Source organism: Magnolia sinica, chromosome 4 (assembly GCF_029962835.1).
Source record: "Magnolia sinica isolate HGM2019 chromosome 4, MsV1, whole genome shotgun sequence".
NCBI lineage: Eukaryota > Viridiplantae > Streptophyta > Magnoliopsida > Magnoliales > Magnoliaceae > Magnolia > Magnolia sinica.
In genome coordinates, this window is record NC_080576.1 from 4,066,890 (window position 1) to 4,091,907 (window position 25,018).

The 25,018-nt window shown below is 40.9% G+C and overlaps 1 protein-coding gene and 1 pseudogene across 3 annotated transcripts; one reads left to right on the forward strand and one right to left on the reverse strand.

Moving 5' to 3' along the window:
• Positions 1-9,311, forward strand: part of LOC131241983 (uncharacterized) — a 33,062-nt pseudogene extending 23,751 nt beyond the window's left edge.
• LOC131242196 (large ribosomal subunit protein eL30-like) lies at positions 7,680-23,637 on the reverse strand. Of its 3 annotated transcripts, none has more exons than XM_058240685.1 (6): positions 23,488-23,637; positions 23,294-23,341; positions 21,641-21,746; positions 21,242-21,343; positions 11,229-11,297; positions 7,680-7,961 (listed from the first exon to the last, which is right to left on the reverse strand). In XM_058240685.1, the coding sequence occupies exons 2-6, from the start codon at positions 23,312-23,314 to the stop codon at positions 7,921-7,923; spliced, it is 339 nt and encodes a 112-aa protein (XP_058096668.1). In that variant the 5' UTR covers positions 23,315-23,341; positions 23,488-23,637; the 3' UTR covers positions 7,680-7,920. The 3 variants fall into 3 exon arrangements, with proteins under 3 accessions (XP_058096668.1, XP_058096669.1, XP_058096670.1); XM_058240686.1 differs by having other exon boundaries at positions 23,436-23,558; XM_058240687.1 differs by lacking the exons at positions 23,294-23,341; positions 23,488-23,637 and adding an exon at positions 22,956-23,145.
• Positions 23,638-25,018: the final 1,381 nt, after the last annotated feature.

Here is a 25,018-nt window from a genome sequence, read left to right on the forward strand (position 1 = left end):
CGAATCTTCTTGACCCCTAAAAGAGTTTCAATGGTAGACGTTCAGTCCCCACTACTTTTTGCAGTGTGGTCCACTTGATCTTTAGATCTGTCTTATTTTTCAGCTCAAGCCTTAAGACGAGCTCGCCGAATGGATGGACGGTTTAGATATAATGCATACCTCATGATGGGACCCACAGAACTTGCTGACGTCAATACGCCAAACCAGCTGGGCTAGTGCGTGGTATACCTACCAATTCGCGTCCAGATTTTTTTCCTTGGAACGAGGATTTTCTACATGGCTGCATTGGGATGCTATGTGGGCCCACAGTGATATTTGCAAGAAATCTACACCATCCATCAGTTGCGAGAGCTCATTTTAGGATACGATACCAAAAAATAGGTGGATCCAAAGTTCAAGTGTGCCGGACAAGAAGGAAAACCGAGGAAGGTGGTCATTGAATCTATATTGTTTCCTCTCGTACAGGCCACTTGAGTTTTGGATACACTTCATTTTTGGCCGCATGTCCTAAAATGAGCTCCCAAAACGGATGAACAGTGTAGATTTATCACAAACATCACGGTGGGACCCACCTAGCATCCCACGTAGGAACTTCATGTGAAAGGCTTTCGCTTGAAATCCGCTTCTGTCAGAGAGCTCAGTGCTCAAGGCACCTTGGGCCACGGGTGAGAAGACGAATTGGCTACTCCCCATGCCACTAGCCAATGGCTGGTAGTCGGTGCTCTGTGGACCCCACCATGATGTATTTATTTCATTTATGCCATCCATCTATTTTTCTAGATCATTTTATGGTATTAAACAAAAAATTAATTATATCCCAATCTCAAGTGGACAACATTACAGGAAATGGTGTTGAATAAATATTGTGCGGATCGGTCCGGATTGACCATTGATCGGAACTCGATCCAATACACGGTCGGATCTAACCGGGCCAACTTGATCCGACCCGATTCTGGCCTTCGGTTCTGATTGGTCCTATCTTTGCCTAGCTTTAGCTATGAGTTATTTAGCTACGGATTTAATCCGTAGCTATATATTTAAAGCTATTGATTGGTAACCATTTGCTACAAATTTTAACCGTAGTATTTGATTTCTGGCCGCCGGCAAATCCTTTACCGACGCAGCTTTTACAGCATTTGTCTGACAGCCGGTAAAATCTCTTGCCAGTGATTTTGGATCTTTACCAGCGGTTATTACCGCCGGGAAAGGACAAGTTTGTTGTTAAGTCTTAAAACCATGTTGGTTGATTGGGGAGACTAGGGAGAATGCCTTTAAAAAGTTTCTTCAAGTAAACTATTTAAAAACCTTTAATAAATTAAGGTGTTTTTTATTTTTTATTATTATTTTTTCGCCCTGACTCTATGCATGGCCTTCTCAGCATGATTCTGGATAGGGCTAGGCAAAGCTAGAGGTTACGACCGAGATTCAGTAGTGACCTTCCACAACTGATTTCAGGAGGCATTTGGATAGTAACTTGCTTGAGATAAGTCGAATGATATAGCTTATTTTAGTTGGGAAAAGGTTCTATGCAGTGGGGCTCATGGGAACTTCCTATGAGGTCAAGTTGTGTGGGCCCACCGTGATGCATGTTGAATATCTTTCCCATCAGTCAGATGCACCATTCTATGGTGGGCCTAGATCTTAAAAATCAAGTCAATCCCTGACTTGTGTGAGCCACGCCACATACAAAAATTGACAGGGGTTACCCTCCATTAAATCATTCAAAATCATTTGTTGTGCCCACCGAGATGTTTTTCACAAATCCAGCCCATCCATTATGTGTGTCACATTTGGATGAGGGGTCAGACCAAGTTTAAGATGCATCCAAATTTCAGGTGGGCCCCACCAAGTGCTTTTATATGTTTTAGGCATGTCTTCACATGATTTTAGATGGTATGGTCCACTTGAGTTCCGTCTACTGCTGATTTTTGAGATATCCTATAATTTAAAGGGGACACATCAAATACATGGTATTGATATTTGACACGCATCACGATGGGGCCCACATAGCTTGACCTCATGGGAAGTTCCCGTGAGCTCGACTGCATGGAACCTTTTCCCATCTTAGTTTACACTTATTAAGAATATAAATATATTTGACAAGCAACATACTTGTCAACTTCTCTTATGCCTCTCTTCAGCAATTTATGAAAAGTAAAAAAAGCTAAAAAATTAATTGAAGTGATCATGTACTTTTAATATAAAAGTTACTTATAACTAATCATAAACCAAACTTATATGAAATAAGTCACTTATCCACTGTTCGAAGTAGAAAAAGTAACTTATTTGGTGGTATCCAAAGGAGCCCTAAGTAACTCTTAAGTAAAAAAAAAAAAATACTTATAATTGATTATAAACCAAACTTATCTCAAATAAGTTACTTATCTACTGCTGTAAGTACCAAAAGTAACTTATTTGGTGGTATCCAAACAGGACTTAAGCGGCATCACCTTTCCCACTTTCTCAGTCCAAATCAAAAGTGGCTTCTTTTCTACTCAATGTTAATTCGGGTGGAGCACATCTCCTACGTTGCTGAAAGTGGTTATCCAAAGGGGCCCTCACACACTGCACCTGCAGTTTTTAACTACATGTGTCAGCTTTATCTTAGATGAGATTGTTAGAGATGTTTCATTGTTTCTTGATTCATGGGTCTTTTGCAGCATGAGTTGCATTATACGAAGTAGCATGATGATCCATGTACCCTTTCCATGTATGGATGCTTCTGGAAGAGTGGAATAAAGAAAAGTCTTTCCGCATGTCAATGGATTATTAAAGGTGGTGATGGAAGTAGTGGAGATGACCCTGCAGGTAGTGGGCTTTGATGCTTTGATGCTTGGAAAACAGGAAAATGAAGGTGAGGTCCTCTTTTCATTCCGTTAATGGCTGCAGTAACTGTGATAACTTTCATGTGCTGAGATGGTCTTGAAGAATCTAGGCAGGCTTCTGCACCACTGCTCCAAGACCAAGGCTATTAGACACGGCTGCTCACTCCATGCCTTTATTGTCAAGATGGGCCTGCAATCTGATATCTACCTCTCTAACCATGTTCTTAACATGTATGCCAAGTGCGGCTATATCAGCAATGCATCCTATCTTTTTGACGATATGACTGAAAGACCTCGTCTCATGGTCTGCCATGATCTCCGGTTATGATCAGGCTGGTGAGCCTTCAAAGGCTCTTGACCTGTTTTCTCGGATGCAAATTCAATCCAATGAATACATCTATGCCAGCATTGTCAGTGCCTGTGCCAGCCTTTTGGCCTTGTCCCAGGGCAAACAGGTTCATGCCCAATCACTGAAATCTGGCTATGAATCCATTTCTTTCGTTTCCAACGCACTTATGTCAATGTACATGAACTGTGGTCTCTGTGCCGATGCCTTCTCCATCTTTAGCACTACACCGGAACCGAAATCCGTCACTTCTAATGCAATGATTGCAGGATTTGGAGAGAACATGCAATTAGAAAGAGGTATGGAGCTGTTCAAACTCATGCACCAACAAGGTGTCCTTCCAGATCGGTTTACTTTCATGGGTGTGTTGGGGATTTGTGCCAGCATGGAAGAATTACGGTTAGGGATAGAAATCCATTGCCAAGCTATCAAGTATGGGCTCCACACAACCCCTTCTATTGGCAACATGGTTTTAACCATGTACTCAAAGTGCAATTCCATCAAAGAAGCAGAGAAAAAAGCATTCAAATCAATTGAAGAGAAAGATGTCATTTCATGGAATACCCTTATAGCTGCTTGTTCTCATACTGCCAATCATGCCAAGGCTTTGAGAGTTTGTAGAGAGATGGGAAGAGCTGTTGGTGTAAGACCTGATGATTTCACTCTCGCTAGTGCATTGTCTGTCTGTGCAGGTCTTGCTTCAATACTCTATGGTGGTCAGATTCACTGTCATCTAATGTGAACTATGTTCGACTTCGATGTTGGAGTTGGTAATGCACTTGTGAACATGTATGCCAAATGTGGTTGCATTGGATATGCAATTTCTGTATTTGAACGCATGCATGACCAGAATCTTGTCTCGTGGAACACAATCATAGCTGGGTTTGGGAATCATGGCCATGGGAGGAGAGCTATTGAAATGTTTGAGAAAATGAAGGCATTGGGGATTAAGCCAGATTCCGTTACATTCATTGGACTTGTAGCAGCATGCAATCACTCAGGGCTAGTGGACGAGGGCTGTGCTTATTTTGATTGTATGAAAGATATTTATGGAATTACCCCTGAGGTTAAGCATTTCTCTTGCTTGATTGATCTGTTGAGGCAAGCTGGGTGTTGGGAGGAGGCTGAAGTGTATGTGCAGACCTTTCCTTTTGGAGGAGATTTGGCCATTTGGGGGGAGCTTGCTTTCTGCATGCCGGTTGCACAGAGATGTGGTGGTTGGGGAACAGGTGGCTCAGAGACTTTTGGAGCTTCAGCCAGAGACAAGTTCACCTTATGTTCTGTTATCGAACTTGTATGCTTTGGATGGGAAGTGGGATGGTGTTGCAGAGGCAAGGAAGATGCTGAAGGGTAGTGGCGTGAAGAAGGAGCCCGGGCATAGCCTGATTGAAGTGCAGGGAATGGTGGAGAAGTTTACAGTTGGAGATTTTTCACATTCAAAGTCGTGGATATCAGAGAAGTGCTGGGAAGTTTGAGTTGGGCAGTTAAAGAGTTTTCTGTATAATCTGGGTCCTATTGTTTGAGGATGCTGTTGGAGTTTTGGACAATGCTTTCCCGCCCACTGAAGAAAAGGAATCCAAATGTGTCTCATGTCAGATCAGAAATGCATGTGATCTATGTTTGGGTTCATGCCACTACCAAAAATGCCATGGAGTAGAAAGCCATCTCTTCTGCTGAAATATCTTCCTAAATCCTAAAAGCTATGCAAGTTGGATGCCGTTAACTTAATGGGAAGTGGATTGGCTGCTGTACCACACACTACTGATCTGGCTGGTGTGTTGACGTCAGATTTTTGGGTCCTATCATGAGGTATGTGTTATATCCAAACCATCCCTCCATTTGGCAAGCTCGTTGTAAGGCTTGAGCCAAAAAATAGAGATCCAAAGATCAAGTGGACCACACTGCAAAAGGTAGTGGGGGATTGAACGTCTACCATTGAAACCCTTTTGGGGGTCATAGAAGTTTTGGATCAATATGATATCTGCTTTTACTCTCCATCCAGGTGTGTGTGACCTTATGAACAGATTGGATGGAAAATAAACATTATCATGGGCTTATGATCCTCGAGAATCATTGTCCCTACTATTTGTGGTCTGGTACACTTGAGCTTTGGATATGACTCATTTTTAGGCTCATGATCTCAAATGTAACTTTAATCTCCTTTAAACCGTTTGTACAACTCGGAGCCACCAGCTGGATTGGTGTGTGGTACACCAGCCAAACTGCTTCCCCCTCCATGGCGCTGTCAAAATTGCAGAAAATGGTTTACAGAAATCTCCACATATTGAATAAATAGGATTAGTGAGCTATTCAACTTTTCAACTTTTACCTGATCCAAAACTCTGGTGGCCCGTGGCAAACGCAAATAATTTCTTCTTTTGATCTCTCTCTCTCTCTCTCTCTGCCCACTAGAGTTTTCGATCAGGGTCTCTCTCTCTCTGCCCACTAGAGTTTTCGATCAGGGTGAAATTTGGACCCCAGGGGTTTCATGGGGCACTGCATCACGTGGACTGTTCAGATTTTAGCCTCACATCACGTGAGATGAGTTCTCAGGAAGTTCTCACAAGCTCTCACGAGAACTAGAACTGGTGCATAGGAGAGGATGACTCTCTCTCTATATATGTGTGGCAACAGGCGTCCCTGCCTTATTTTGAAGCCAGACTAATACTTGCAGATACAAGCAATCACATGCAAACCATGTGCATCATGTAATCCCGGTCAGCGGAATCAAACTTGTGCCTATGGGAAGCAAACCCACCCAAACCCCGTAGGGTGCAAACACAGACACTAAACATTAGAAATTTGGTACTCATTTTTTAAAACCTGTCCAATGAAATCCACTCCGTGGATTTTGTCTATAGTTGATAAGAAACCAGTTCTGTCTCTGTTTTTCTAATTTTTTTTTACCTTCGAGTTAAAAAGATAGATGGAAGTTCGGTTGAGTTTTCCTCAATAGTCTGCAATTAACATTGCATTTTTTGTATTTAACGATTTTTCTTTTGAACTTTTAGATAGGGCTATCAATTGGCCATGCCTAAGCTTGCTTCAGCCTAAATTTTGTACTATTTGGGCTTGAGCATGTCTTGCTGGCCCTATTAAAAAACTCGAGGCTCATTGAAAGTCCTAGTCTTAGGCAAAGACTTTAGGAATGAACTTAAAAAAATTGGGGTCAAGGGTTTTCAGATTATTTGAACCCCAAGCTGTAGAGCATCTGACAGTATCAGACGGACTGGGGAAGGCAACAGCCTTATGAGTGGTTAAAGAAGGTTAGTATCTATTGGTAACACTGCATTGGCCAGAAAACACTTTGGATTGCACAAGCTGAAGTCAGGATTTTTTGAGGGTCCAGTTGTTGAAACGTCCTAGAGACATGGATTAGCAAAAACCAAAATCTGGACCAGCTAGTCAGACTTTTTTTTTTTTTTTTTTTTTTAAAGTTAGCTTGTCAGCACATCCACTGTCAGTCCACACTTCACTGTTAGCCACCCCCATTAGGGAATCAATACCAAAACCTCTGTGTTGAAACAGAGGTATCTTTCACTCAGTCTACCACTTGAGCTATGGATCAGGGTGTAGCTGGTCAGACCTGTTTGGACTGAAACTAGTGCCACATCAGGGCCAAGGTATGTATTGGAGTTTCTTGAGGATCACAAGTGCGCAGTCAAGAAAACTGTCCAAACAGCAGTCAACACTAACATTCAGTTGGGGGGGGGGGGGGGGGGGGGTAATGGCTGTAATTTCCAACAGGTGGCCTAGTCACCGTATGGAACAAATGAACAGTCTCAGAGTTGTGCTTGTGTTCCAGGTAGAAGAGTTTTGAGTGCATGATATTTCTAATATTAGGGCCGTTGTTCTAGTTTCTTGCAACTCTTCTAAGAGCTTTTGTTGTGAAGTCGTTCAAATCAGGTCGTGTATCTCTATACATAGCTTCTTGGTAGAAGATCCAGCCAATGCATCAGATTTTTAAGCTACCAGGCCTAGCAATAAAACCTATCCACTGCTTTTGGACGCATGTCCACCTAATGTGTTTAATGGACTGATTTGTGAACAGTTCACCTATACGTGAAGCCCACTTGGAACATTTCTTAAGATCTTAGACTCCTACATTTCCACCAGAATGTGCACTTACTCAACTGAAATGGATGGTAAGTTTGGGTAAATTAAGTTTCTGCTCCCATGCTTGGTGGGCACGTGTAAAACAAGGAATATCAATCAAGCGAGCCAGCCCAACAGATAAGATGCCCGCCCATGTAAGAAACAAATCCCCTAAAATTTTTGGAGTGCTCAAGCCATACATTTAAGAAACATTGTGGCCCACCCAAAGAGTAACCCTGCTGTTTCGGACTCAGAGATTATGGACGGCTTTAAACTCAAAAATGCCACGTTGGCCTATTTTGGTGGTATGTATGTGTTAGATTAGGCACCATTTAGAACCTCAACAGGAGACCACAGGAGATTCATCCCGAACCAAAAATTAAAATCTCAACATTCAACAAGAAACTGGCATCCCCAAACAAACTAAACTTAAATTTGACCTTCCAACTCCAGTCACACACACTCATGTCTTTGATTTTCAACAATAAGATGTGAATCTAAAGCATTACTATATGCTTATTAAGTCGATCTGATATGCAAAATTAAATAAAAATCAAAAATGGAAAACCACACACTGCCTCATTCCAATGACAAAATTAATCTTGCTTCTAAGAGAGGTACCAATGAAACACTATTTTTACTACCAAACTCCAGTTACTGGTCACCAGGCAGTGTTTTGATGATATCGGAGTCACCTGCAAGAATAATTAAATAGTTGTTGGCTGATCAGGATGAAGATTTCAAAAACTTTGGATGAATGATCAGGGCCCTGATGCATCAATGGCGTAAGCAGTTGTCCTGATGTGTTCATTATGTACAAGTGTCGGCTGTTGTTCGAAGACCCAGACCATCGAGCCAACGACCTCATTGTTAGACGGTGATTCCTGGACTGGAGGTCCTTCCCTCATCATCGAATCTTTGGTCTTTTTCTAGACATTTGCTGTATTTCATTCTTCATGGCTGTCTATTTTGTTGGCTATTTATGAAAGGATAAGGGTGCCATCAGATCAAGTCTGGATCCCTGAACTAAACTTGTATGGGATGGGCATATCAGGATGCTATTCATGATGCATCAGAATCCAATAATTCATCTATGGCCTGTTTGGATGCACAACTGAATTGAATCATGAAGGCTCTTTTTTGTCAAGAAAGATGACAAGAATTACTGTTCCCCAGCATTCATACACAGGCAATGGCCCTCAAATTGCACTCACATTCCTTCATCAAAAGTAGCTGAACAATGGTTTGCTTGTTTCCCTTTAATAGACTAATACCCATCTCTTGCACTTTAATTTCGAAAAGAGTATGTTTCAGTCCACATTAATAATCTCAAGTGAGGATGGTTGGAAGTAGTGGATGATGTGATGCAAGCAGAAACTCCTGTTTCTGAATGGAATCACCCTCCAGAAGGCTCTCTTCATCTAAATTTTGATGGTAGCTGGGCCAGTAATCTGGGTCAGGTGGGAGTTGTGGGGATCATTTGTGATTCCTCTAGAGTGTGTGGGATTCTGTCAGGACTCAGGACCTGTGGGGTCTTCTGATTTTAATGAAACTGAAAATGAGCTTCTCTGAACAGGTGAAAGAGTTCATTTGCAACTTTTATGGGCCTTCTGTAACGGAAGGTGATTCTCCAATGCTTCAAGGTGGATGAGCTCTTTTTCCAATTATCCATGGCGGCAGGTGGAAGAGGTGGTCAGGAGGCATTCCCAGTACAGTTTATCATGCTCATATCCTATCTCCTAAGTGAAGCTTATTGAAGGCAATACCTTGTTGAGGTCTTTTCAAACCTTGTGGATATTGGGTTTTTTTTTTTTCCTAACTTCATAGTATCTTTTTTTTTTTTTTTGAAAAGTTCCCAACTTCAGAGTATCATTTTCCATTTCCTAATAAACTTCTTGTTATCAATAAAAAAGGAAATTTTACAAAAAAAAAAACAAAAAAACAACCTACCTAATTAATATGGAATTTACATTCGTGTACCTTTTTCAAAAAGGTAACTCATTAATTGAAATAATTATCATTCTACTACCTTCGTTATATTTCTTTAACGGCAGTGGGGTGGGCATGCGAGCAAATGGGTCAGCTGCTTGGGTGGGCCCCATCATGACGTTTATGCAAAATCCATCCCAATCACTAGGTGTCACCTCATGTTACACCAAGGGCCCAAAAATATACCCATCTGTGATTCAGGTGGACCACATGGTTAGAAACAATGTACAGGCCAAGGATTGTCATCCAAACTGTTTCCCTTGGTATGCCCACCTGAATCACGGATGGGCCTGATTTTTAGGCATTAGTCCTAAATTTTGGTGGCATCTAATGGTTGGAGTAGATTTCAAATAATCATCACCGTGGACCCTGCAAAAATCAAGGGTGGACAGCTCTGTCCTAACTGTTTTCTTTGGTCTGGCCCACCTGAATCGCGTCCACTTGATATTTGGATTTGGTCCCAAAATGGGATTTACTCATATAATAGTCGGAGTGGTTTTCGCATACACATCACAGTGGCCCCCACCAAAAATCAAGTCCCCGCGTCGCTCTAAATATTACCTCCAACTATACGGAGATAATTTAGGGAAAAAAATCGTAATTGCATGGGATGCCGCTCTTGATTTCAACGGGCCTACCGTGATGTTTATGTAAGATCCACTTTGACCATTAGACATTTAGTCCCATGTTAGGCTTAGGGAAAAAAAAAATAGAAAAAAAAAAAAAAAGAAGAGGCTGACCTGTGATTCTAGTGGGCCACACCAAAGGAAAGAGTTGGAAGAGAGACATCCACCCTTGCTTTTTACAGGGCCCATCATAATAATTATATGAAATCCACTCCAACCATTAGATTCCACACAAAAAATCAGGCCTGTAAACCATAAATCATACCAATCCGTGATTCTCTTGGGCCACACTAATGGAAACAGTTCGGAGGGTGAGTGCTGCCCTGTACATTGTTTCCAATCATGTGATCCACTGAATCATAGGTGGAGCTGATTTTTCGGCCCTTGGCCTAACATGGGGTGACACACCTAGTGGTAAGGGTGGATTTTACATAAAAATTACAGTAGGGCCCACCCGAGCCACCGACCCATTTGCTCACATGGTGGCGGTGACGGAAGGTAGTGGAATGATAATTATATTGATTAAGGAGGTAGCTTTGTGAAAACATTATTGAAAAAGGTACCTGAATGTAAATTCCAAATTAATTAGGTGATTTTTTTTATTTTTTATTTTTGTAAAATTCCCTTAAAAAAACTTTACTAGACCTATAACTTCCACAAATCAATGCAGCACATCCAAGTGCACCCCTATGGTTTGAGAATAATTGCTAAGGCAAACAGCAATCCCTGCAAGTAGAGATTGCCAGAATCCATTGATTTCCTCATTTATTTATTTATTTTTTATATTGGGGAGGGGAAGGAGTCGTGACTCATGATGCATGTGATTTGTGGTGGGGAGATCTTCCCAAACTTGCATTTGTCAGAGACCAAGGATTTTAAGAGGGCCAAGTCCTAGGTCTTGGAATAGGCTGATTGTATTCGTGCTCCCTTTGAGAAGGAATGGATTGTAGAATCAGGACTCTTGATGTAATTGTATTCTTGCTCCCCCTGAGTGGAGTAGGTTGTAGAGTCAGGTTTGTTGCTGTATTTTAGCCATTTGGCCTTTTTAGTAAAAGCTGCTGTTATCTTTCAAAAAAAGAAAAAAGAAAAGAAGAGGAGGAGGAGGTATTCGCAGCACCCATAAACATGGCACACGTGCGAGACATGCCATTGATCAGGTGGGAACCAGAGGGAGCATGTCCCAGCCCAAAAATCAATCCCATCCACTCATCAGGAGGCCACATGTCTTTGGGAAAATTGGATGGTTAGAAAATGTGGGCCCACCTGATTAGAGGGTAGGCTTTGTTATTGGACCAGAAAGAAGCAGCAAAATGACATAGCCAAAAAATTAGGAAGAAGAAATGGTACCTGGATCAATGATGCTAAGGCACGACACTCGATAATATTTTCCACATGCTGTGCCCAAGTCTACATTGTCTGTGGAAACAACAATGAAGAATGTATCACTCATTTCAATGCAGAGCAATCAGTATCATACAGAACATACGCCAAGGGTCCATGCAAACTATCACAAAGCCAAATCATATGCATCTCCCGGTCAGAATCATGAAGGTTCACGAACTCTCGCTTCTACAAAATAATTCATCTACTTGGCAAAAATAGCGATTCTTTTTCTAATTTCCAGGAATAAACAAAAATCCTGTAATTGATACCAGAATTTCCCATGGAATTAGAGAGCTTTTGACACGAATTATGAAGATGTGGACTAGAGATGTAAGAACTGCCCTACCTAAAGATATTAACTAGCTCGCCAATGGGACCAATCAACATAAGAATCAAAGCATTTGTACATGTCACATTAACAGGGGGAGTGAACCATAGCTCAATTATACACGATGCTTGGTTTTGCAATCCTGATCTTACTTTTCAATGTACAAGCTACTATTTAAGATGAGGAGTAGATCTTCACTGCTTGAGCAATTTGATCCCCAAGGGTTGGGGCATCTGCAAGCTAATTAGTATGTAATGGATTGGAATTTTAGCATTTACATCCGAACTCAAGCTTCTTCCATGTTGCATGGCATAAGCTGGTGGTCCGGAGAATCTGGAGCAGAGAGCTCAGAGAATGTGGAGCTTTCATCTTTCAATGTTGTTCTACTTGGGATTCCGCTTCCTGTCCACTATCATCTTGGAATCTATCATCCTTGATTCTCAAGGTTCATTGTTTCCTTCCAATCAACACTTCCCCCATGCAAGTGATCCTCCTCTATTTGGCCTTGGGATGGTCCTTCCTCCACCCAAAGGGTCTTCAAATCACAGCCTTCCGCACGTTTCGCTACAGTTCATTCTAGAATGTCATTTAGTGGACCTAAGATGATTAATCTAAACCTTTGAGAAGTGGATCAAGTTGCCAGAAAGGGGAAAAAATGATGGGTCTGGGAATGACCTTGCTGCAGATTGGTTATCCCAAGGGCTGAATGGTTGGAAAACATATGGATTTCCAAATCAAATTTCTTCAAATATGGTAACCAGACAACTCATCCCATCCAAAGTCAATAGGTCATTTTGCTACCAATGCCTATTCAAAATCTGGAAGCACAGACCACCACTGGATTCGAATACCTGTCACTGGTGAGTTCTAATCTACACCAAACCATCTCTGGCTCTGCTGCATCCTGGATAGCACTTTCAGGTTCCATATGTAAGCATTAGACTCGAAATGTGCTGCTACATAACACTTCAGAAATGAAGCAGTTTATTGTTAGGAATTGAGCATTTGGATTAATCATACTTGCTCTCTGCTAATCAGAACTGCAGGTGGAAGATTCTACACGTTTGATGTGAAGTGACCATGGGAACAGGTTAAATCGCAAATCATTTCATAATTTTTAAGGTGTAATTCTTTCACCAACATATCTCCATGAGATTGTACTGTTGTATCTTTAATTAATGAACCAGGAGGCTCCTGTCAAACCCCAGTTTACTCATAGAATAAAAGAAGAAGAAAGGGATGGTATCAATAACTTTTCTGCTGACATGTTTTAGACCAAGCAACTGACACATTGTGTTATCTGAATAAAAAGTGCTTGTAGTATAAAGGTGGGAACAGCCAAATTTCTACGTAAGGGGACATGGTTTTATATAGGCAATATAAATATGAAAAAAAAAAAAATGCATTTTCCATTCTACAATTTCATGAAAATTACGTGAATGCAAATTTCCAACTAGCATCTGCAAAAAAACCATTAACCTTCACAAGGAAAGAGGCCCTTTTAAAAAAAAATGAATAACGCACTTTATAAAAACAAAAGAAAAAGGAGCCAAAGATCCATCAAGGCAATGGATAAGAGTCACTACAAAGATTCGTTATATGCACTGTCTTCTTCACAAGAGAATCGGCAATACAACTTACCTCTCTTGGAACAATCATAAAGTGATGGACATATCCATCTTGCATTAAGAACAAACGCAATATACCGAGGAGATGCCTTCCCCGAAGCACATGCTATGGCTTGAATAGAAATCTCCTTCAACAATGAGCGGGCTGTCGAAATGCTCGGCAAAGAGATCGACTCCCGAACTTTAATCGCCATAAGTTCTAGTTGATTACAATTTCCATTGTTGGATGGTGCCAAAAAGACTAGGACTGCTGATCCATTTTCGTCTCTTATAATCACTCCAATGCCTTACTACCAATGTTCGAAATATCGATACTATCGGCCGATATTATCGGCATCAGACCCTAGCGAGACGAAACTCCTCCGATAACCCCCGGAAGATACTGAAAATCCAAAACTTCAGATATCGGCCGATATTATCGTCGATATCGCACTTGGGACAGCGTCATTATCCGAAAAAAATGAAAAAAAAAAAAAAACTTTCAACGGTACATTTCGGTACCTGTAAAGAAGATCGCCCTGATCGGAAGCTGTGTTTGATGGGCCATTCGAATAGAAGCCTCTGATTTAGAGAGATTTGGGCGCAAAATCCGTCGAAATCCCCGAAATCATTGGCCCTTGGGAGAGATTTTAGGGTTCTGGAATGCCGGAACCCTCTCTGCTTCGAAAAAAAGGGCCCCGAGCCCTTATTCAACGGAGGCGGACGGACGGTGCCTCGCACGTCACCGATTGTGTTGACGTCACCAAGTTATGTGGGTCCCATCATGAGGTATATATTATATCCAAACCGTTCTTCCATTTGGCGAGCTCGTCGTAAGGCTTTATCAGAAAAATAAGACAGATCCAAGGATCAAGTGGACCACACTGGAAAAAAGCAGCTGGATATGGAATGTCCACCATTGAAACCCTTTGGGCTTTCAAAAGTTTTGGATCGTATGATATTTGTTTTTCCTATTCATCAAGGTCTTTGTGACCTCATGAACAGATTGGATGGAAAGCTAACGTTATGGTGGACCTACGAATGTTATAACGGTGAGAATCATTGTCCTCACTGCTATTTGTGGTGTGGTCCAATTGAGGTTTGGATGTCACTCATTTTTGGGTTCACGATCTAAAATGATCTCTCCAAATGGATGAACGGTGTGGATATAATAAATACATTATTGGTGGGGCCATGTAACTTTGATCTCCTTTCAATTGTTTGTACGACGTGGACGACGGAAGTGGATTGCGTACTGAGTAAACTTGTGGAGTCCACTGTTATTTTTTTTATTTTATCCACTCCACTAATCCATGTTAAAAGATAATTTTATGGCTTGATTCCAAAAATGAAGCAAATTAAAATCTCAACTGGACCACGCCACAGGAAACATATTGATTGAACCTCTACCATTGAAAATTTTTGGAGGCCAAAGAAGTTTTGGATCAAGCTGATGTTTGTGGTTTCTCTTCATCCATGTCTTTGTGATCTTATGAACAAGTTGGATGACAAACAAAAATTACTTTGGACCTTAGGAAGTTTCAACGGTGGAAATCATTATTCCACACTGTTTCCTGTGTAATGGTCCACTTGAACTTTGGATTTACTTCAATTTTGGTATAAACCCCTAAAATTAGCAGTAAAAATGGATGGACGGTGTGGATAAACCACATACATTCACAGTGGGTCCAACTGAGTTTACTCAGTACGATAAAAGCGCACTGAGTAACTCAGTACGCAATCCGATTTCGTGGGACGCTCGTCCGCATGAAGTTCATGCGCTGGAAACTTAGGTAGGGTCCACCGTGATGTTTGTGAGAAATCCACTCCATCCATCCATTTTTTGAACACATTTTAAGACATAGGGCCAAGAATGAGCCGGATCCAAGACTCAAGTAGGCCGAAAACGTGAGGATTGAAGGTCCACAGTTGAAATATTCGTGGGGCCACAGGTTTTGAATCAGTCTAGTATTTGGGTTTTCAATTCATCCCAGTAGTGATGACGTAATGAACGGTATGGATGGAATGTAAACATCACTGTCGACCCAGGAAGGTTTCAACGGTAGGAATTTCCCTACCCACCTTTTTCTTTAGTGCAGCCCACTTGAGTCTTGGATCCTGCTCAAATTTTGCCTCAAGTCTTAAAATAATCTCACAAAGCGATGGATGGAGTAGATTTCTCACAAACATCACGGTGTGCCCCACTCTGCGAAAGGATTTAGTAGGAAATCGCATCCCATCTTCGCACGACACATGCTCATACCTGTTTGAGTTATCGGCGAGAAATCGATAATATCGCCGATATTATCGGTGTCGCCAGACCTGCGATACCGAAACCCCAATATTTCGTTTCTCTTCTAGATGTCGCCGATATTTTCGATATTATCGGCGATATTTTCGGATCACTGGCCAAATCAGCCAACTCCCCTATAGATTTCAATAAAATAGGCAAAACAAATGCCGTGTTTTCGGCGACATTAGGCGACGACCCTCTTATTCTGAAAAAAATATAGAAAAAGAAGAAGAAGAAGAAGAAGAAGAAGCTCTCTTACCTTTTTACTCAAGATCTACCTAAGGAGTGGCCCTCGGCTGAATTTGGTTGTCCAATCGTGGTCAACAGCGCCGGATCTTTCACAAGAAAGAAAAACCTAAAATCCCATTTTTCCTTCGAATGGAATCGCTTTGAAAGGAAACTGGATTCTACCAGGCTTACGGGGATTTGAAAAAAAAAATCGGAATTTGGGGAGAGATTTTTGGGAGCTTTAAAATCGCCATGGTTGGGGTCGGTTTATCAAAAAAAGGGCAGTGGAATGGGTGGTGTACACACAGTAGCTGTATAGCTGCTGTAGGTACGTGGCGTGCGCAGACGAGCACTAACGCTCCTCGAGCTCCGAGTTGTACGAACGGTTCAATGGAGATTAAAGTTACGTGGGCCCCACAGTGATGTATTTATTATATCTACACCGTTCATCTATTTTTAGAGATTATTTTAGGGCATTATCCAGAAAATGAATCATATCCAAATATCATGTGGACCACACCACAAATAGCAGCGGTGATAATGATTTTCACCATTAAACAATTCGTTGGGCCACCATAACATTCTGTAGGCCCCACCATGATGTATGTATTGTATCCTTACCGTCCATCTATTTTTCGAGACAATTTTAGAGTATGAGATAAAAAATGAGGTATATCCCAATCTCAAGTGGACCACATTACAGGAATAACGTAGACCATTAAAAACCTTTTGGGACCTATAAAAGTATTGGATCAAGCTAATATCTGATTTTTGCCCTCATCTAGGCCTGTATGACGTAATCATACAGATTGAATATCAAATAAATAGTACAGTGGGCCATAGGAGGATTTTAACGGTGGATATCCAATCATTATTGTTTTCATGTGGTGTGGTTCATTAGAGATTTGGATCTGACTCATTCTTAATCTTGTATACTAAAATGATATCTTCGAATGGTTGGACGGTGTGGATACGAAACATAAACCATGGGGGGCCAGATAACAGCTACACGTCACTATGGTGGCAAGTCTTGCTGCTCAACCCGTGGTAGCTAAGCCGTGTCCCTGTCGACTTGAGTACATAAGTGTTTGCGTACGAGTAAATTATGTGGGGTCCACCATGATTTACATATTTTATCCACTCCGTCCATCCATTTTAACAAATAATTTGAGGGCTTTAGCCCAAAAACCAATTATATCCAAATCTCAAGTGGACCTCACCACGGAAACAGTGTGAATTGAAATTATAACGTCTAAAATTCCATGAGGCTTAAGAAAATCTGGATCAATATATTATTTGTGTTTTTCCTTCATCCATGTCTTTGTGACCTTATGGACAGGTTAGATGACAAATAAACATCACTGTAGGCTCTACCAAGGTTTCAACTGTGAAAATCATTATTACCAATGTTTCATGTGGTGTGGTCCACTTGAGCTTTGGACATGCTTCAAATTTCGAAACAACTATTAAAATGAGCTGAAAAAATGGATGGCCAGCGTGGATAATCCACGCACATTTATATTGGGCCACAGTACTACTCTCAACGGCCACGAGATCTGAACAATGATTGCGAGTCACCTTGTCATTCTATGTAAGGATGAAATGTGGCCATAAATGTGTATTTTTTTTAAATGCATTTACTTTTGCATGTCTTAATTATTATAAGCTTACATTTGTATTACATAAACTCATTTTGGTTATTATTTGAGTGATTTCTTACGACAACGCGTGCCTTTTGACCCCCATTAAATGGAAACTTCTTATTTAATGCATTCTTTTTGTAATTTTTTCATTCCTAAATATGTAAATATATGTATTTAGACATGTCATGAAGTTTCACTGAAAAATTCCACCATTTTCTCCATGTTTTCCCCTTTTTCCCTGCATTTCCAGTTATCGGCAATATTCCTGCGAAAGGATTTAGTAGGAAATCTGCATCCCATCTTCGCACGACACATGCTCATACCTCGTGTGGTACACCAGCCAATCCACACCCTCCATCCATTTTCATAAGTAATTTTAAGGCATGAGGCCAAAAAGGAGACAAATGAAATATCAAGTGTACCACACTACAAGAAATGTGGTGGCAATAATGTCCACCATTGAAGCTTTTTAGGGCCCACCATAATGTTTATTTGCCATCCAATCTATCCATGAGGTTTGACAAACCTGGATGGGAAAACATAAATATTAGCTTTATCCAAAAAAATTATAGGCCCAAAATAGTTTAATGATGATCATTCAATGAACATTATTTTGTGTGGTGTGGTCCACCTCAGATTTGGATCTATCTTTTTTTCGGCCCATGCCCTAAAATGATATGTTAAAATGAATTCCAATTGATGTTTGGATGTTCATACATATCTTTATACATTTATAAATGGTATGCATCATATTTAAATATATTTACCTTAGTTTAATCAGATAACACGCATAACTTAGTACCTTATACAAAGGAAATTTATTATGTGCACTTCTTTTTTGATATTTTATGATTTAAAAGTGTGCATCAAGGTTTTTTTAAATAATCCCCAAAGTTTCATAAAAAAATTTAACCATTTTGCTAATGTTTCCCCATGTTTCCCAAAAAGTGCGATAAACTATGCGATACAAACGATATATCCCGTGCGATAACCGATACGTATCTGTATCCCAAGGGTGCGATACATTGTGTGATACCGATATTTCGAACACTGCTTACTATTGTGGACATTAAATTTTCAAATGGCAAAGGTAGGGACCAATGTGACTAGATGCATGTGGCGATATATAAGTGGTCAATAGTCCCCTTTCCACTCACAAAGAAGATCAGACATCAAATAGCCATGAAAAAAAATCCAACAAGCTGCCTCATTAGGCTAGAGAAATCTATTTTACAAAATAGCAATTAAGGATGGCATAAATAATTCCTTGTTGCTTCTCGAAAAAAAAAACAAAAAAAAACTTGTTATTAAAAGTATCTCTTGTTTCTCTCATTCCACATCTCCACATTATGGCATGGGTTACAGCATTTTCTACAGCACCCTACCACAGGCTCCAAGGGACCCTTTTCTAGCCTCCCGTGGGCCTAGCAATAGATGGTCTGTGGATTCTAAGTCCTTACACATTATGGAGATAATTTCATTTTTGAAGGTTTGTCTATCATAGGAATTTTATTAGCCACCATGGTCCACATGAAGGCCTCCACCCTTGCTGGAGCGCTCGACCCCAAACTTTTGTACATGGAGGGGAATTAGAGGATCCCGGACAGGGAGCTTTTAAAAACCACCAATAAGAGGACCCACCGAACAACAGACTCCACACCAATTTTTCTCCATCATAAGGAATGAGGATTGTCTTGCGCAAAGGGCCCAACAGTTTCAACCCCATGTTGATTTCAAGATCCCCCAGATTCCCAGCAATGGACTGACCATGCAATCTTGCCTCCAAAAAAGCTGATAAGACTTGCTAACTAGTTCCTCTACATGAAAGTGTATGGACAAGGAAGATTTTCAGCCAAAGTGGAAGTCTCCAACTATAGATCTCCCAAAATTGAGTTCTTTTGCCATTTCCCACCTTAAGCCAAAATTCCTTCACACCACGTCTCACAACAACACCTCACGCTCCCAACTATAACACCTCATGCTAACATCCTCTCTCTCTCTCTCTCTCTCTCTCTCTCTCTCTCTCTCTCTCTCTCTCTCTCTCTCCATATTTTAAACACAGCAACAACCCCACCAAATTGACTCTCTCCCTCTTTCTCCTCTCTTTTTAATTACAACCCAGCCCCTACCTCTCTTCACCACCCCCTCCACCTCTATCTTCTCTTTCTTACTTTTGTCTTTTCTTTATTTTCTAACACCACACAGCCCTTACATGACCAGGTCATGCACCCAAAATCACTGTTTGCCCCTTTGATTGCTAACTCGAACATGGGCCATTTGCACTGTCCACTTTTCAACAATCTTGGCAAAGAGCATTTTTCCAGTACTAACACCCTCCATAAATCTAGCTTTATATTTACGCCTCCCTTGTCTTGTCAATCAGAACTATGCCATCTGCAAACAACATACACCATGGGATCTCTTCTTGCAAATGCCTTGCTAACTCATCCATAAATAATACGAAAAGGTACAGGCTCAATGTTGATCCCTGGTGCATGCTTACAATAATTGAGAACTCACTTGTATCTAAGGTGTCCTCACATTTGTTACCGCTCTTTTCTTTCCCAACACCCACCAAAGTAACTCTCCAAGAACCCTATCGTATGCTTTCTCTGAGTCAACCATGTGGAGATCCTCCTCTCCTTATGTTTCTCTATCAATTGTCCAAGTAGGCAAATAACTTCGGTAGTAGACCTCTCCTCTCAGGCATAATACCAAACTGAAATTCTGATGCATTCGTCAAATGCATTAGTATTTGCTCAATCACTCTCTCCTAAAATTTGATACCATGGCCCATGAGTTTAATCCCACAATAGTTACTACAACTTTTTATTTCTCATTTATTCTAATAAATAGGTATCATAGTACTTTTCCTCCATCTTTTAGCATTTTCATCAATCTTTTTATCTTGTAAAACTTTATCAACCAAAAAAACTTAGTATCTCACATGCACTTTTAGACCTTTATTTCTATATCATTTGGTCCAAGGGTCTTCATTGTTTTCATCTTTCACTTTGAATATCTTAATCATACGAAAGTACCAAACGTCTATGATGTCACTTGAGTTTACAGTTCCCATCCTTACACATTTAGAGCAGTTGCCATTTAACAAGTTCTAAAAATAACTTCATTTCCATTTTGCATACTAGTTTAAATTATTCCAGCAATAACCATCTTTCTCTTATACTTCTTATCACCAAAACATAGCTGTAGCATGCATCTAGCTATATCATAGCAAGCCATTGATATTCCTGCACCCATGAGACGATCTTAAATATACTTTGGGTCCATTTGCCTACATCAAATGATGGCAATCGCTTTGTTCAAGGCTTCAAATTGGTCAGATTGGTAGCATTGGATTTTCCTAACCACAATTAGTGATCTCAAAATATTGGAAAAATAAGATGTTGGGAAACTAGATAATGTTGACTTGGTGAGAGTAATTCAACCCCCAAAGATGAGCAAGATTTATTCCACAAGGACAACTGAAACTGCATCTTACAGGCATGGAAATTTTATAGTACCATATTGTTCCACACTTACTGTTTTCAAAATATTCGACAAAAAGTCAACCCACTCAACAACTTGACAAGTGAGTCACTGAAAAATCTCACATAAAACAACAGCAGAAGAAAAAGAAGAAGAAGAAGACGAAGAAGAAGAAGAAGGCAAGAGAACCCTAAAAAAAGGGAGGGAAAAAAAGCAATTCATCGGGAACCTCAAATAGAATCAAACTATTATAAGGAAAATATGGAGAAAGAGACATACGAAGAAAACATTGACCCAGAAGAAGCTTCACAAAGCCATTATGTATCATCCCAATAGCATAGAACACAGAAAAATGATATCCAAAAATACAAAACATCCAACCTACTTACTTCCATTGAAATGGTGCACTCCAACCTTCGCAAGCATCGCATAGTACTCAATCTCAGATTTCCGCAGAGGTGGACAGTTGTTTGAAATAATAATGAGTTTTCCTGCCATTTTGCGATAAATGCAAACCTCGTTTGAGTGACTGAATTATTAAGATGAAAACCACTAAACCCACAATGTCTTATCATATCATGGTGATATTGGGTTTCCCATGGCATTTGAAGTGGTGAAAAAAACAATGTTCCACTTCATTCAATTATATAAAAACACCCCTGGGCTGAGTACAAACTTTTTCTATCATGGGAAAAGCAGCATTGTCTTACTGGTTACGCATCCTAACATGGAATTAATCCAAATCTCAAAATAATGATATTCGAATTAGAAAAAAAAAAAAAAAAAACCTTTTGAGCTTCTCAGTGACCGAAGAACAGTTTTATATCCAAGCGTATACTTCCCACTCTTCATCACGAGGGCGAGCCTGTTGTTAATGCTCTCATGAGTCTTCTTCTGCAAATAAATTGAAAAGAGAAACCTGCAGATCAATCTCCAAAATAACAGAAAGGTTGTAAATGATTTACAGCCTGTATGTTTGGCTTTAAGCTGTAAATGATTTACTAGTAAATCATTTTGGGGCTGTTTGATTTTTAATTTCCCTGGTAAATACAGGGAAATAAGTAATTATTACTTACCCCACATGTTTGAAATTCACCGGTAATTATATTTCGAAAAGCGGTCCATACAATACCTGTTATTACTGATTTAAATATGTGAGCCCCACCATGATATATGTGAGTTATCCACACCATCCATCCTTTTAAAAAATACATTTTAAGGCATGAACCCAAAAATTAAGAGAATCAAAAGCTCAAGTGAACCACACCTTAAGGAACAATGATCATTAAGACGTCAATGGTTGAAAGCTGTTTTCTCCCTAGGGCCCACATTGATTTTTATTTGTCATCCAACCCGTTCATATGGTCACACAGTCATGGATAAAGGGGAAACAAAAATATCAGTTTGAACCAAAACTTTTGGGGTCCTCAAGAAGCTTTCAATGGTAGGAGTTCAATTCCAATTGTTTCTTGTGATGTGGTCCACTTGATCGTGGGATCTGCTTCGTTTTTCGGCTCATGCCCTAAAATGAGTTGGCTGAAGGGATGAACGGTGTGGATAAGACACACACATCATGGTGGGCCCCATGATTTAACATTTTTTTCCTTGGTTGTTGTGAGGAGTGTTATAAATGAAAGGTGGCGGTCAACATCACCTTGAAAATCCAAGCAGAAATACACTGGTAAATAATTATTACCCATTTACTTTGAATTACCTTTGTAATTAGAAAATCAAACAGGCCCTTACAGTGCTTGGATCGCCTGTAAATGGTAAATGAAATCTGCTTTATAGGTTTTCATTCAAAAAAATAGAACCATTGCCATCTCCTCATTTACTAGTAAATGAAAACCCACATTTGTATTGGTAAACGAGAAGGGGACTTTGCTAGTAAATCACTTACAAGTAGTAAATGATTTACTAGCAAATTAGAGTATCCAAATGCAGGTAGTAAATGATTTGCTAGTAAATCATTTACTACTTTCCCCATTTACCACCATCCAAACGACCCCTAACATGTGCAACATGTCCAACCGGTCCAGCTATCTGGAACCGGACCATCTCACAGATGCATCCCACTATAGGCAGGCCACTATCCAAAAATACCTGGACCGGACAATCCTTCCCATTCAATCGGTCTAGACTTTCTCCAGTGCAATACTGATAGTTGCTAATGTTTTTAGGTCACTCATGATCATCCGATCAGTGAAACATTCGCGCTTCGGTCGATTAACAGTAGGACCCACTAGATGAGTGGTTCCTGATCAAGAAACGCTGCACTAAGCGCCCGAGTTCTGTGCAGCGCAAAGGATAACTGAATCTTGGCGCCACGCAAAGGTTTAGACCACCCAAACCCTAACCCTAGAATTTCCAAACGAAAAAATTGACCGGAACCCTGACCCTACAAATCAAATGAAGAGGAAAAAAGAGAGGGCAGGAAGTACCGTCTTCTTCGTGGCAACCATCGTGCTACTTACTGAGAATCCAAAACCCTAGAATTCAAATGAAGTTAGCTTTGCAGAGAAGAAATCGATGGAAATGCACAGATTGCGATGCGGGAAAAAATGGAAAATTCAGAGATCATAAGAGGGATGTGTTTCGGAGATGATTTTGAGGAGATTGGGAGATTGGAACTCACTCTGATTTGATTTGGGGCTTTTGGAGGTCGGAAGGATTGGAAACCCTTGTAAGCTGCAACGACTGCAGACGACAGATCGAAGAAGACCGGAAGATGAGGTGCGTTCTACGTTTCTAGGGTTTATGCTAAGGTAGAAAATGGGCTGGCCCAGTCCAACCCATTGTGTGGGCTAGGCATCTAGGCCCATTGTTTCGACATGGCCCACCGTGGTTTGCACGTGTGGCATCCACTCCGTCCATCATTTGCACCACCTCAGGTCGATCCAAATCTCAAGGGGCGTGGATTGGTTATTACCCCCGCCAGGACCTAGCTAGAGATAGACGGTCATATCGGGGGCTCTGTGGAACTCACCGTGATGTATTTGTTTTATCCATTCCATCCATCCATTTTGAAAAATCGTTTTAGATGATGAGACTAAAAATGAGACAGATCGAATTTTCAAGTGGACCACACCACAGAAAACAGTGGAGATTGAATGCCTATCGCCGAAAACCTCTTGGGGGCCACATAAGTTTTGGATCAAGCTGATATTTATGTTTTCCCTTCATACAGGTTTATGCGATCTTATGAACAGTTTGGATGGCAAATAAACATCACGGTGGGCCCTAGAAAGGTTTCAAGAGTGGGGTTCATTGTCACCACTGCTTCCTCTGGTGTGGTCCCCTTGAGCCTTCGATCTACCTTATTTTTGGTCTAATGCCCTAAAATGATCTGTAAAAGTGGATGGACGGCTTGGATAAAACACATATATTATGGTGGGCCTCACAGAGCCCCTAACAGGACCGTCCGTCTCTAGCTAGGTCCTGGTGGGGGTAGTACCCAATCCACGTCTAATCTCAAGTGGGCCACACTCAGGGGAAAAGTAGGGATGGGGACAACTGCCGCTGAAATCTTCTTGGGTCTGCCGAAGTTCTGTATCAGTCTTGGGTTTTCCCTTTGTACTGGTGGGACTCACCTTATGAATGGGTTGGATGACATATAACATACGATGGACCCGGGAAGGTTTCAATGGTGGGCATTGCCTTCCCCACTGTTCTCCATGGTGTGGCTCACTTGAGTTTTGGATCTGCCTGTTTGATGGGTCACGACCTAATATCAGCTTGGCAAATGATGGACGGAGTGGATGTCGTACACACATCACGGTGGGCCCACCGAATGTGGACTTGTATTTTCTGCGGCCCCTGAAAGGCAACTGATCAGATGGCTAGGATTATCCAACTTTTTTTTTTATAAAAATATTGTGGATTACTTCCATCCCCATCATTGGCCCATTAGATTTAGTCTGGCACGGTCGTGTGAAACGCGTGGATGAGCCCCATCATGCAGGTCCACTGAAAGTACTTCCGACCATTAGGAGGAAATGTACAACAGTCCAGGTTTGCGAACCAGGTCACGTCCAGAGGGGTACACGAGTCGAGGTAGCTCGTTTTGTCGCTCGCCTCGGAAAAGCTCGACTTAACTCGGGTCAAAACTATGTTCAAGCTAGTTTTATTGGTCTCGAAACATTTCGACTCGAGTCCAAGCTGGACCT

What these genes read in the sequence shown, in the direction of transcription:
- LOC131242196 (XM_058240685.1), bottom strand. Translation starts at nt 23,314, where the DNA reads ATGGTTGCCACGAAGAAGACG. An exon ending in GTCACTGAGAAGCTCAAAAG is followed by an intron (nt 21,344 to 21,640) that starts GTTTTTTTTTTT and finishes GCAAAATGGCAG; the next exon opens with GAAAACTCATTATTATTTCA. An exon ending in AGTGCACCATTTCAATGGAA is followed by an intron (nt 11,298 to 21,241) that starts GTAAGTAGGTTG and finishes TTGTTTCCACAG; the next exon opens with ACAATGTAGACTTGGGCACA.